The 14,048-nt window shown below is 45.1% G+C and overlaps 1 protein-coding gene across 2 annotated transcripts in view; it reads right to left on the reverse strand.

Annotated features, from left to right (window-relative positions):
• The window catches only part of LOC139686230 (uncharacterized), a 64,180-nt gene that overhangs the window by 8,760 nt on the left and 41,372 nt on the right, over positions 1-14,048 (reverse strand). For both annotated transcript variants that reach the window (XM_071583389.1, XM_071583388.1), the window contains exons 12-15: positions 13,162-13,350; positions 10,914-11,111; positions 8,982-9,468; positions 5,399-6,141 (exon numbers count right to left, since the gene is read on the reverse strand). In XM_071583389.1, coding sequence (XP_071439490.1) covers positions 5,399-6,141; positions 8,982-9,468; positions 10,914-11,111; positions 13,162-13,350 — 1,617 coding nt within the window. The remainder of the gene's footprint in view (positions 1-5,398; positions 6,142-8,981; positions 9,469-10,913; positions 11,112-13,161; positions 13,351-14,048) is intronic.

Genomic DNA, 14,048 nt, shown 5'->3' on the forward strand with positions numbered 1-14,048 from the left:
AGGGTACTGCAGCTCAACCTCCAACATTGCAGGGTAGCACAGGATCTGATCATGCAGAGGGTGCGGGAGCTGAAGCCGGACCTGGCCATCCTCTTGGAACCCTACAGGCATCTGGATAACCAACCTTGGGTGTTCGATGGCACTGGGATGGCTGCGATCTGGTCCTGCGGGAGGTCTCCATTTCAGGATACTGGCTGCCAGACGGATCATGGTTTTGTGAGAGTAAAGGTCCAGGGTGTACATTTTTACAGCTGCTATGCACCACCCAGTTGGACTCTGGACGAGTTCCCGGATTTCCTCGCCATGCTGGTTTCAGATGCGAAGGATCGCTTCCCGGTAGCCATTGCCAGCGATTTCAACGCATGGGCGATGGACTGGGGCAGCAGGAGGACGAATGTAAGGGGGCAACCCCTGCTTGAGGCTTGGTCGGCCCTAGATGTGGTCCTGCTCAACACAGGTAGCGAGCCCACCTTCGTCAAGGGAGAGTCCTCATCTATAGTGGACCTCACCTTTGTGAGTAGTAGTCTAGTGAAGGGAAACCGTTTCTCGTGGAAGGTGACGGACATTTACACCCACAGTGATCATCAGGCCATACTGTGGGAGATAAATGAGGACGCGAAGCGAGGGGCGAAACCACCAAGATCGAACTCAAGGGGCTGGAGAGCCAAGCTGTTCGAAGCTGATCTGTTTTGCGAGGCATTGGACACTAGTCCTGTGAATTATGGAGACGCGACGGAAATGGTGGAGGAGGTCATGTGAAGGGTAACTGAAGCATGTGATGTAACTATGCCGCGGAAGAAGAATAATGACAGTCGACCTCCGGTACACTGGTGGAGCGAAGGGATTGCAAGTCTTCGAAGTAAGTGTCACCGGGCCCGTAGACTAGCTCAACGGGCCCGAGGGAAGCCCACGTTTGCCACAATGGAGGACAAGTTCAAGGACGCTAGAAGAGAACTCAAAAAGGCCATTAAGGAAGCCAAAACCGAAAATTGGAAAGAGCTTATCAGTGAGGTTGACAGCGACCCTTGGGGCAGGCCATATAAGGTTGTCATGAGTCGACTCAAGAGCCAGCCCATGCCATCGCCTACCTGTCCAGTGCTACTCAGGAGAATTGTATCAACTCTGTTCCCTGAACAGAAAGAGGAGAGTTATGGTATCGAGGAGAAGGCAGACGGGGAAATTCCAGCCATCACGGAAGAGGAGATGCTCACTGCAACAACAAGGGTGAAAAACAACAAAGCTCCTGGCATTGACGGAATCCCAAACGTGGCCCTGAAGATAGCTATCAAGGCTGCACCTGCGATGTTCCTTGATATGTATAAGACATGTCTCGAGGAAGGAACATTCCCGGATAAGTGGAAATGGCAGAGATTAGTTCTACTGCCTAAAGGAAAAAAGCCTCTAGACGAACCATCATCCTATCGTCCGCTCTGTATGTTGGACACGGTTGGAAGTCTTCGAAAGGATCATTTATAACAGGATCGAGGAGGTCGTGGATCCCTTGCTGGCGGAAACCCAGTATGGTTTTAGAAAATCCCGCTCTACGTTGGATGCGATAAGCAAGGTGGTCAATATTGCAAAAGACGCTATATCAGGAAAAAGGTATACAAGAGGCTCCAAGCAGTACTGCTTGATCGCCACTCTAGATATCAAAAATGCCTTCAATTCAGTGAAATGGAAGTGGGTCATGGAGGCTCTAAAGGAGTTTAATGTCCCATGGTGTCTTCGGAGGATGGTGGCGAGTTACCTGCATAACAGGTTTCTAGTGTACAACACGGAAGATGGACCGAAGACGCATAGAGTGACTGGAGAGGGGTTCCCCAGGGCTCAGTACTGGGGCCACTCCTGTGGAACATCCTCTACAATTCGGTACTGCTGCTGAGACTACCGCGCCAGGTGTGCCTCGTGGCATTCGCTGATGACTTGGCGGTGGTAATTACCGCTAAACTTGTGGAGCAAGTCACTGCTATATTCGGGGAGGTTTTCTTTGCGATCAAGAAATGGATGTTCTCTGTTGGATTGCAATTGGCAGAACATAAAACTGAAGCGCTTCTCGTTTCCAGCAGAAGGCGGTGCGAGAAAGTGACTCTTTACGCCGGCAATACCGAGATCAAATCGCGGCCGTTCATTCGGTATCTTATGCCCTAAGCTATCGGTATGCCCAATGTTGGTGGCCCCAAGCAGAAAAGAAGACAACTGCTGGCATCGGTTATAACCTCAGTGCTAACCTATGGGATACCCATATGGGCTGATGCACTGCTGAGGAAGGGGTATCGAAGGAATGTAGCAGCGCCATACCGGATTAGTGCTTTGCGGGTGGCAAGCGCTTTTCAGACAGTTTCCGAGGATGCCATAAACGTGATTTCGAGTATGTTACCAGTGGAGCTCCTGGCAAAGGAAAGGAAGAACTGGTATCGACAGGAGAATCCGGGTGAGACCAGAAAAGAAATAGGAGAAGAGAGTGTTAATGAATGGCAGAGATTGTGGGACACATCAACGCAGGGAAGATGGACGCACCGGCTTATCCCTAACGTGGCGAAATGGGTAAATCGGTCCCACGGGGAGCTTAATTACTACCTCACGCAGGTGCTATCGGGACATGGGTGTTATCGAGCGTATCTGAATAAATACAAGCATGAGGATTCGCCGTATTGCCCAAAGTGCCAAGGAGTCGAGGAGAATGCTGAACACGTGATTTTTGAGTGCCCACGGTTCAGTGCATCGCGAGACGCCCTTGTATTAAAGTTAAACACTCAACTTACGCCAGAGACCTTGGTGGAACATATGATTTCGTCGGAAGCAACCTGGAGCGTGATTTGTGACTTCATTACTACCACCATGAAGGAGCTATGACGAGAAGAGCGCGCAGGGAGCGCAACAATGGAAACGGAAGCATAGTACTAGAGGAAAAGCTACGGCTAATGGTCTCTCCTGCAAAGTAATAAGCCACCAGCAGTACCGCAGGGGAAAATGAAGACCACAGAGGAAGACACGAGGGGTTTTAGTCGGTGGGAGTCCGACACGAGGGACAGGAAACATGAAGAAGTAAGATCTGGTGCTTTCCCGGTGTATTTGATTCGTGAAGGATTCTCGGGTCTTCCACCGGGTCAAGGGTTCCATATTGGCCGACGTTTCGATGCCCGACTCGTGCATCGTCTTCAGGGTTGATGGCTGCCATTCCGTATTTGGCCGTCTTATATACCTGAGCTCACGCCTCAGGTGACCTGTGATTGGCCCGAGGAGGGGGGACCTCCTGATTGGTCGCCGGGCAGTTGTGGTCTAATTCGTTGTCTCAGGCGTGACTTCATGGAATCGACTTAACATAATGAAAGGAGAAACTTTGTAATTCCACATAGAATCTATGTGGAATTACAAAGTTTCTCCTTTCATTACAGTTGTGGTCTGTTCCTTCCTTTACTTTACTTGGTTTAGCACCGGTTTCCATGCATTGCTGAGGGAATAGCCGGAATCCCTATTGAAATTATGTCCTGCCATTTTAATTTCAATTGATTCTTTGACTATTCGGTCCCAGTAACCACCGGCGCGTGCAAGTACCTTCGTCTCATTGAAATTGATGGAATGATCCATCGCGATGCTGTCTTCGGCGATGGCTGATTTTTCCAATTGTCCCAGGTGAAGGTTTCTTTTATGTTCTTTTAATCTTGTCTCAATGGTCCGCCCCGTCTCTCCGATGTAGACATCTCCGCAGGCACACGGGACTTGGTATATGCCTGGGGTCTTTAGGCCGATGGGGTCCTTTGCTCTGACGAGCAAATTTCTAATTTTTCCCGGTGGTTTGTGGATAGCCTCGATGTTGTGCCTCGCCAGTATCCTGGATATTTTACCTGAGATCGAGGCGACGTACGGCAGGCAGGCCCTTGCTATCGGTTTTTCTTTTTCCTCCTTCATCGTGCGTGGTGGCGGGTTGAAGGCCCTTTTTAGGGCCAGAGAGATTTCGCGTCCGCTATATCCAATTTGGTGAAAGGTGGTTTTGAGATGTTTAATCTCCTCCGACAAACTATTCTTGTCAGCGATGTCCCTGGCTCGTTGGAAGAGTCGCCTACAGGTAAACTACATTGCTAGATGTGCAAGTAGAGGAGGGAATTGGTGGGAGATAGTTAAAAAGTGGGTGTGAGAGGGATGGGATTTTGGTTTTGAAAATAGGGCATGTTTTGCATGTGGGTTTATTGCATGGCGTTGGAGTGGTTTTAGGACGGGTTGGGGATCCAGTCCTTAAATTCCCATCCCTCTCCCACCCGCTTTTTAACTATCTCCCACCAATTCCCTCCTCTACTTGCACATCTAGCAATTTAGTGTACCTTCTGAAGTGCCAACTCTGCCCTGCCTATTATATTGGGCAGTGCACCACACCCCTCAATATCAGAATCAACAACCACCGAGCCTCATGCAAAAACTCTTCCTTAATTGACATGCTCCCTATCCCCAAACACGCCTCCGAACACAACACTCCCTTTGATAAATGCTATAGTGTATCCATCATAGCATCCCTCCCACCCTCTGATCATCCACTGAAACTCAAGACATTAGAGCAGTCCTTCATCTGGCTCTTGGAGTCCTGGAACTGGCCAGGAATCAATATTAGGCACTAATTACCCTGCTCTAATTATATTTTCATCCCCCTTCCACCCCCATCACCTTCTACATTTTCCCGACCCTTCTAACGCTGCCCCTCCAACCCAACGCTGCCCGTCCCTTCGGAATTCTCTCTCCACCTTCCCCTTCCATCCATCGCTCCAGCTCTCGTATTCCCTTCAGTTCTGTCCCTCTCTCCCTTGATAAAGTTGGTCACGACCACCGAAAATTCGAAAAATAGTGAGTCTCTTTTTTGTGTGTTTCTGTGCTTTTGTCTGTGTCCACTAGTGCTAAGTGTTATACATTATTATTCACGTCCGTGAGACTTTCAAAAAGTGTTATATATATATATACATACATATGTGTATATATATATATATATATATATATATATATATATATATATATATATATAAAACCATGCGCAGTCCCTGCCTTGTAGGAAAAAATATATATGTATATATATATTTTTGCAGGTTCCCCTCACCTTCCCCCATCCATTTGAAAAACCCTAACCCCATCATCCCTTACCCTATCCTCCTGGTGCTGCACCCCCTGCCACACACCATTTTGGTGGCTCGCAGTGTATTGATGTTGAGATACAACCTTAATGGCTGCCGCACAGACCAAACGTGGAAAATGAACAACAGCTGACAATTGTATCATACACAAGGGGACAATTGTATACTGATGTAATAATAAAATGTATTTGACCATCCAAACCCATAAAAATTCAAAGAATTCCCCATTATTTCCTGAATCATATCTCGTACTCACGTGCACCCTAGAGCGTCCAATTCCTCACCTTTCGCTTGAACCGCTTGGCACAAACGGCACATTCGAACGGCCTCACGTCCCCGTGGCTCAATCCGTGTGACTTGAGGTGCTCCTTTGTCCGGAAGCTTTTCCCACACTCGACGCACACGAACGACCTCTCCCGATTGTGCACCAACTGGTGCATGGCAAAGTTCCTCCTCAGCACCGCCGTACCGCACAGGTTGCACGTCTGCGTGAGGAGGGACCGTGGCGGTATGAGACCGAGGTGGCCGTACATGTGGAACTGCAGTTCGTTCTTGTGCTTGAACCGTTCCCAGCAGTGCAAGCACCAGTGCCAGTGGAGGCGCATGTGCCCCAGCTGGTGCTCGTCCATCAGGTCCATCGAGGGCAGCACCAGGTCACATACGCCACAGCGCAGGCGTTTGCCCTCGAGGTCCACCTCGTCCTCCTTCAAGCGGCGCTTTCGTTGGCGCTTGGTGCCCTTCTGATCGCTCTCCTCGCTGCTGAGCACCACGTCTGGTGCCTTGCTGCTCTTCTTCCCGACCCCGAAGAGGTACCCGATCAATTGGCGCCCACCGCCTTCGGAGACGCAGTTTAGTGTCCCAGCGCCATCGGGTGGTTTCGTTGGCTCGCCGAGGACCGGTGCTTTCCCCGTTGGTGCCTGCACCAGTGATAATGGAGGCTGCATGATGACCTTGATCTGCGGTTGACCGGGAGATTTCAATGGCACGCCGTTGGGGTCAACCGTGGATGCGGTGCAAGTCTGATTGCCTTTCGGAGAAATAGAATTGAAATTAATCACGACTGAACCCTTGAGATGCGAGTGGTGTAGACTTTATATTCTACTCTATGTATTTACGGAATTTTCGGGGCAAAATTTTAATGGACTAACAAAAAAGAGATAAATAAATTTTTGGTCAACATTCAGGAGGTGGTTTTCATTAAAAAAACCGTGGAAAAGTTTGATATACGTACAATATATCCTGTGATGACTATGAATCACCTCATATATCAGCAATTTGCTGTCAATACATTTGTCGTTTGAGGGTAATTTCTTTCTTTTCCTTACTTACGTGACTGGTTTAGCTTTGGGAAGGAATATGCGAGATTTCCAAAAAGTATTCTGCCTGTATTTTTTCTTATTTTTTTATTACAAGGGTGTTGTGCACTGGATATTTGCTTGAAGAGGTCAGATGATCAACAAAGAATATTACTTTTGAAGTCCTGAAAAGATTGCATGATGCCGTGAGAAGAAAACGACCATAAGGTCTCCAGTCAAGCAAAGTGACTGTCTTCTTCACCACCATAACATGCCATCGCATTCCAGCAATTTTTGGTGAAACACAGGAGGTTGTATAGCTTCGCCAGTCTCCGTACAGTCCCGACGTAGCTCCCTGTGACTTTTGGATCTTCCCAACATTGAAAATGGTGCTCAAATGAAAGCTGTTTGAGACGATTCAGAGCAATGCCATGCGCAAACTGAAGGCCATTCCAAAATCCATGTTCGATGACCGCTTTAAGATGTGGAAGCACCAATGGTCGCTGGGATTGTGTGCTTCAATCGAATGGGGACTACTACTTCGAAGGATGCCACGGCCTGGATGACCATGAAGTTTAGAACCAAAGCGGGGATATGAACAATGCAGGCTGAAGAGTTTTCAGACACATCTCCTACATATGTTCTGCTACATTCACTCGATATCCAATAAGATTCCTGAGGTCTTCCTTTTAAAAACTGCAATAATTACACCCTTTTCTTAAAATGGCAGAGAAATGGAAAAGGAATTGTACTTCTTATTGCTTCAAATGTACCTAAAACATTTGCAGAGGAACGATTGGAATGAGAGGTAATATCTTTCCCAACTGCACTGGTCCTTGCAAATGTCATCAATCGTACGAATTTCAAGTGTCTGTGGAATTTTATTACCAGTACCTTGCATATATATATTTAATGTCATCTTACATGCAAAGGGTAATATTTCCCATTACAAGTCCAACCACAATTACCACAGTCACTACACAAGGACCTGCAATGACCTGCAATGACCAACCATTTGTCAGGACACACAATACTGCCCATGGGCCCAAAGCAATGGGCTTAAGGTTATTCAATAAACTTCCCCATGAAATCAAGTATGAAACAAAAGTACCTGTTTTCAAGAAAAAGCTGTTTAACCTCTTAAAAAATAATATGTTCTATTCTGTAAATGAATACCTTGAATTGTCGCAATGCGTCAATTCCGGCTTGAACAATTAATATGTAATTATACTAGTGCATTGGTATGTACATATATATATATATATATATATATATATATATACATATTTTCAGTCTCTCTTGAAGAAGGCCCCTGAGAGGGCCGAAAGCTCGAACAATTTACAATGTAAGTGTTCTTTTATATGTGTCTATTCTGTTCTATTTGTGTTATGTTGTGTCAGCCCATTATATATATATATATATATATATATATATATATATATATATATATATATATATATATATATATATATATATGATATGTATTTATATATGTATATGATATGTGTATGTATATATATATATATATATATATGTATGTATATATATATATGATATGTATTTATATATGTATATGATATGTATTTATATATGTATATGATATGTGTATATATATATATATATATATATATATATATATATATATATATATATATATATATATATATATATATATATATACACATATCATATACATATATAAATACATATCAGATATACATATATATTTATATTGTATCTATTCTAAAATTGTGAAATTTATATTTGACGTGTCATATATTTGTGTATGTATGAATATGCAACAAATCTCCGGACAAATAAATGTATTATGAAAATTATTATTCTGTTCAATTGATTGATTTAAAAAATAGCATTACTTACGGGACCCTGTATTTTTCTCTCTCTCTTGATTGGAAGAAGGGACCATTAGGTTCCGAATTTTGCCCAAATTAATACCTTTCTATATTACGGGATGATTTTCAACCCCAGGCGTACTCATACAAATGGGCAAAGGATATGCTGAGGGAAATTAGAGGGGTGAGAAATATATAAATAATTCAAATTAAATAAAAATAAAATAAAATGATATTGGGGGTTAGAATAGAAAACGATTAAATTACAATATGATAACAAAAATGCTGCCGTTAAAGTGTCCTAGTAGGCATCAAACCCTCGTCCTTATCAAGCATTCACACTCAATCAGGGCTTGCGAGAGATTTCTCTCCGTGCCAGTGGCCCACCAATTACACGTAATAGGGGTAAATGCCAATAAATCATGAATTCTCTAGCTTGGATGTACCAATCCAGACCTTGTGCACCTTAGCCAGATTGTTTTTTTGTTTTCGCATTTTGGGTTAATCATTTCTTCTGTTCCAATCCCCCAAAAACATTTCATTTTTATTCAATTTGAATCACTTATTTCATTTATTTATTTCCCTCTCTAATTTCCCTCACCATATCTCCTCAGCACTTCTGTAAGGGTACACCTCGGGTTGATTCCTCCCATTACATTCATAAGGCCTTTATTATTACTCGTTTCATTCAAAGACTCTCGTTCTATCCATACACTCACCACTCGACGACCGAGTCTCGCCCGCCTTGCCCCCATCGCCATTCTTCCCCGACGGTGCACAAGCACTCGGCACGAGCATCAAGGTGGTGCCTTCCGGCGCACCAATCGGCACGTTTCCTGACACTTTATCCTTTGCATCATTCCTGGTGGTGCACGGGGGCACGGCACGTGGCTGTAGGATGAAACCGCTGAGCCGTCCGGTAGGCAAAGGGAGTGCTGCATGGACGACGCCCACGTCAGCTGATGGAACACCGACGCTCTCCGTGGCGACCTTCGGGAGGATCTTGATGGGCTTCCTCTTCTCCTTGGGCACCACGGCGACTGCCCTCCGCCCTTTCCCTTCCTTCCTCCCCTCGACGACGCCCTCATGCACATTGGCAGCACCAGACGAGCGTCCCGGCTGGGCGTCGGTTGACAGGAGGGCCACGTTGCTGCCCCGCTCCAGCGTGGAGATCACGCGAGTCACGAGGGCCTGCAGGCCGGAATGCTGCCAACAGGGGGGGCAAACGTCGTGATTAAAAGCACCATGCATCGCAGTGGATTACAAGAGTACATCACAGTACACCACAAGGTTTGAATGGCACAAAGCGAACCGGGAAATTTTGTGAGGCAAAAATAGATTTGTATGTGAAACAATGATACGTGGACTGTTGCAACTTGGCGGACATTATGCGAGTATACCGGCCCACTGCCCACTTCGGCATGAGCAACCCAATTAGGGTCCATCTTCTGTGGCGGGAGGATTGCCCAGCTGTGCATATGGCATGCCCGGTTATGAGTTACGTTAGTTTCAGTTGTCCTTATGTTTTCATACTGTTTGCCGTCGAATAAATGTAAATTGAGAAAAAAATCAACAGAGCCACAGGTCAACTAATCAAGTGTTTTGGTTGAAGTGCGATTGTCAAAGTTATTGCAAGAAATTGAACTGAAATATACTGACAACTATTTACAGGATCGCACCCAAAAGTGGTAGGACTGATTTTCTCTGGCGCGAACAGAGCGGTGTAGGGGGGGTCTGCCTGGCAGGGTAAGGTGGAGGGGGCTCTTAGCAACAGACCGACACCAACCTCAGTCGCCTGCGGGCTGTCGTTGAGTGAGGACACCGTTTTTAGTGAAGCAAGTTTTTTGTCCGCGTCGAAAAACAAAATGAATCTGAATTTAGAGCAACGTTATTCCATGAAGTTTTGGGCAAAACTCGGGAAGACGGCAACTGAGACCCTTGATATGGGACACTGCCTTAAGCCGTTCCACAGTATTTGAGTGGCACAAGTTGTTTGAAGAGGGTAGGGAGCTCGTTGAAGACGACCATCGCTCCGGACGGCAAGAACTGACACGAATGTGGACAGAGTGAGGACACTGCTGAACACGGACCGACGCTTAACCAGTGAAGAAATTGCAGACCAGTTGGGTCTGTCCGCATCCAACGTCCAACGCATTATTTCCCGGATTTGGCCATGCGCAAGGTGTGCGCCAAGATGGTGCCAAAAATTTGCTTGTTGTCGGACAGCTCCTGGCCAAATACGGCGTTGCCACGTTTCCGCACCTGCCCTATTCTCCCGATCTGGCACCACCAGACTTTTTCTTCTTTCTCATGATGAAAAGACAGCTCAAGGGACGACGTTTTGACTCGATAAAGGCCGTTCAAGAGGCTTCGACAAGGGTCATCAACAGCATCCCCAAAGAATATTTCCAGCGGGCGTACGGGGAATGGGAGCAACGTTATACTAAGTGTGTAACAGCTCAAGGAGCATACTTTGAAGATTATTAAGTCCATGTAAGTATATTGTCAATGAAATTCTTGTAAAAAAATCTGTCCTACCACTTTTCGGTGTGACCCTGTAAGTCATTAGATCAGCACTCTACACCTACGTAAAGAACGTCCAATTATTCACGGGGAGAGAACACAAGAACATGATCTTGTTGGCACTCTACCTGTTCTGGTTTAGCGGTTCCTTTGGCATCCACGGTGCTAGTTGCATTGCCCTCTTCTGGGATGGTTCCGGCACAACTCTTGCTCCCCTGCGTGCCAAAACCCACTCCTGGATGGAATACCGCAGTAGCAGAGCTCGGTAGGACTCCCAAGATAGTGGGTGCCACAACGGATGACGACAGCAGTTTAGGCTTTGTCTTCTGCCAAAACACAAATGTGGAGTAAACAAAGGTCAATGCTGCCACAAAACCACGGTATACGGTTCAGATAGGGAACGTAGATGTCTTATAAGGAATACAGTCCTTCTTCCTTAAGTAGGAATTTGGTTTACATGTGCCATAAAATTCTGAACTCTGTCAATGAAATTGAATTATGGAATAGTTAATGTCTTCGGTATGGGGGTGAACCATGGCATACTACCTTGATCAAAAAGTTCCCGGAATAACTACCGTGTGCCGCTCCCATCGTTCCGATTTGAGTTCTGTTTTTTTTGTTAAATTGGTACATCTGTTGTTGATATTCCCTTTAAATCTTAGTGTCATAACTTGACATTTGCAAAAGTTACGTAGCCAAGAGTACATCTATCTCTGTGTGTGTTGGCGATTTTTTACAATTGCAGAAATGGATTTAAATTTGCAACAACGAACTTGTATTAAATTTTGCGTAAAAAACGGATTTAGTGGCGCACGGACGTTGGAAATGTTGGAAAAGTGTTTCGGCAACGATTCTCTAAAAAAAACGGTCGTTTACCAGTGGCACGAGCGGTTCAGAAGTGGTCGTGAGTCAATCGAAGATGATGAACGCAGTGGCAGACCATCGACATCGAAAGTCGGTGAAAAAATTGATAAAGTAAAAGAAATGTTGGTCAATAACCGCAAATTAACCATCAGAGAAATAGCGGAGGACTTGAACATTGCCTATGGATCCGCCCAAGACATTGTGGTTAATGATTTGGGTTTCCGTCGTGTAGCAGCAAAGTTGGTGCCAAAAGACCTCAATCTCATGCAAAAAAGAGACCGTGTTGACGTCGCAAAAGACATGATTTGCGAGGCTGAATCCGATCCCACATTCATCAAAAGGATCATTACTGGAGACGAGACGTGGGTTTATGAGTACGACACGCAATCCAGACATCAGGCAAGTGAATGGCGTTCACCAAATGAGCCGAGACCAAAAAAACCACGTCGTTTTCAGTCAAAAAAGAAGGCAATGCTGACGGTTTTCATGGATTACAACGGTGTAGTGCATCATGAATTTTTGCCAGAAGGCCAGACAGTAAACAAAGAGTATTATTTGGGCGTTATGAGACGTTTGCGTGAAGCAATTCGCCGAAAGAGACCAGAAATGTGGGCAGAAAACTCGTGGATTTTGCACCATGATAACGCACCGTCGCACAGTGCTATCATTATTCGTAATTTTTTGACGAAAAATGCAACAAATACCATCCAACAGCCACCGAATTCACCTGATTTGGCTCCCTGTGACTTCTTTCTGTTCAATCGAGTTAAAAAACCATTACGGGGAACGCGTTTTAGCAGCCGAGAGGAAGTAATGGAAAAATCGCAGGAAGCACTGATGGACATACCGAAAACCGACCGTAACTTTTGCAAATGTCAAGTTATGACACTAAGATTTAAAGGGAATATCAACAACAGATGTACCAATTTAACAAAAAAAACAGAACTCAAATCGGAACGATGGGAGCGCCACACGGTGGTTATTCCGGGAACTTTTTGATCAAGGTAGTATTTGTGCATCTAAATGCTGCTTGTGTTCCGCCACGGATCAGAGGAAGTATAGAATAACATCACGATTGCCAACATACGCATGCTATTAGCAAAGTACATCCGAAAACACACATATATAAAAATATATATAAAACCATAAATTAAACAGAAAATATGGCTGTCCAATAATGAACAATTTTAATTCATACGATTGAAATCAGTCGCCTTCCTCTGCATGTACACAAATCTTTCACAATCTGCATAATACATTGCTCTAGTTCAAAGGTAACCAAAAGAACAATACACTTTTAAAGTCAACAGCCGTATAATTCTGAATTTCAACCTGGTAAATGGGAATAGAAGCATTACATCCCCATATTCCACTGTAGATGACGCAATGAGGTCACTTACAACACCGATATCCCACCAGTGATCATGAAATGACTCCTTTTTTTAATGACAAGAGTACGTAACTTGCATTTATCCCCCCATTCTAGTATCAATGGTTCCATCAGTGCCGTACCTTTTTCACCGGAGATGAAGTACCGGCCGCTTCCTCAGGGGTGGCAGGATCTTGGCCCTGTGCTGAGTTTCCCGCCTTGTCCGCCTCCTTTGGTACCATGGTACGTATTAAACCTTGGTTGACGAGGGTTTCAAACTTGACAAACTTCAATGCCGTGGCCGGGACTTGCAATGGACAACTCGTTCCCATCTGCAAAAGTAAAACAAGGAATGGTTGACATTAACAACGTTTACAAGTGACTTCAAAGAGGATGTACGGCGATTTTTCCCATCATGCCCAAGGGCTCAGCGTTTCGATGTTTTTGCGAACAGAAATTTTCATGAAGTGGGTTTATCATTTTGATTTTCACTGTTTGAAATAGAAGCGGCTGAGTATCATCACTGAGTGATGGGGAAATTCCTTCGTTATAGCACACGACTGCTTAATTAAACATAATAAGCATTATTATATTATAGTATTTTCTTCCTCCCTTCATCCCGTCCAACATCCCTATCCTGTTCCTTCCCTTTCCTCTTTTGCCCAACATTCTCCCCTCAATTACGGTCTTCAACATCCCACTGCCGGTCAACACCCCCTTCATCCACTTTTCCTGCCTCCTCCTTAGTAATATCTCCCAACAAACCCCTCTCTTCGCCCACCATACCAAGTACTTCCTCATTTGTTTTCTTCTCTGTCCATTTCACCTTCTCCATTCTTCTCCACACCCACATTTCAAAGCCTCCAATCTACGCCTATCCTCCTGCTTCAATGACCATGTTTCCTCGCCGTACATAACTATGCTCCATATCAAAGTTTTTACGAGTCTTTTCTTAACATCCTTACTCAACGTCCCCATCATCAACTCCCTCCTCCTTGTGAAAGCCTCTCTGCCTAGCGCAATTCTTCCC

The sequence above is a fragment of the Hetaerina americana genome, unplaced genomic scaffold, assembly GCF_022747635.1.
Source record: "Hetaerina americana unplaced genomic scaffold, ioHetAmer1.1.p SCAF_135, whole genome shotgun sequence".
Lineage (NCBI taxonomy): Eukaryota > Metazoa > Arthropoda > Insecta > Odonata > Calopterygidae > Hetaerina > Hetaerina americana.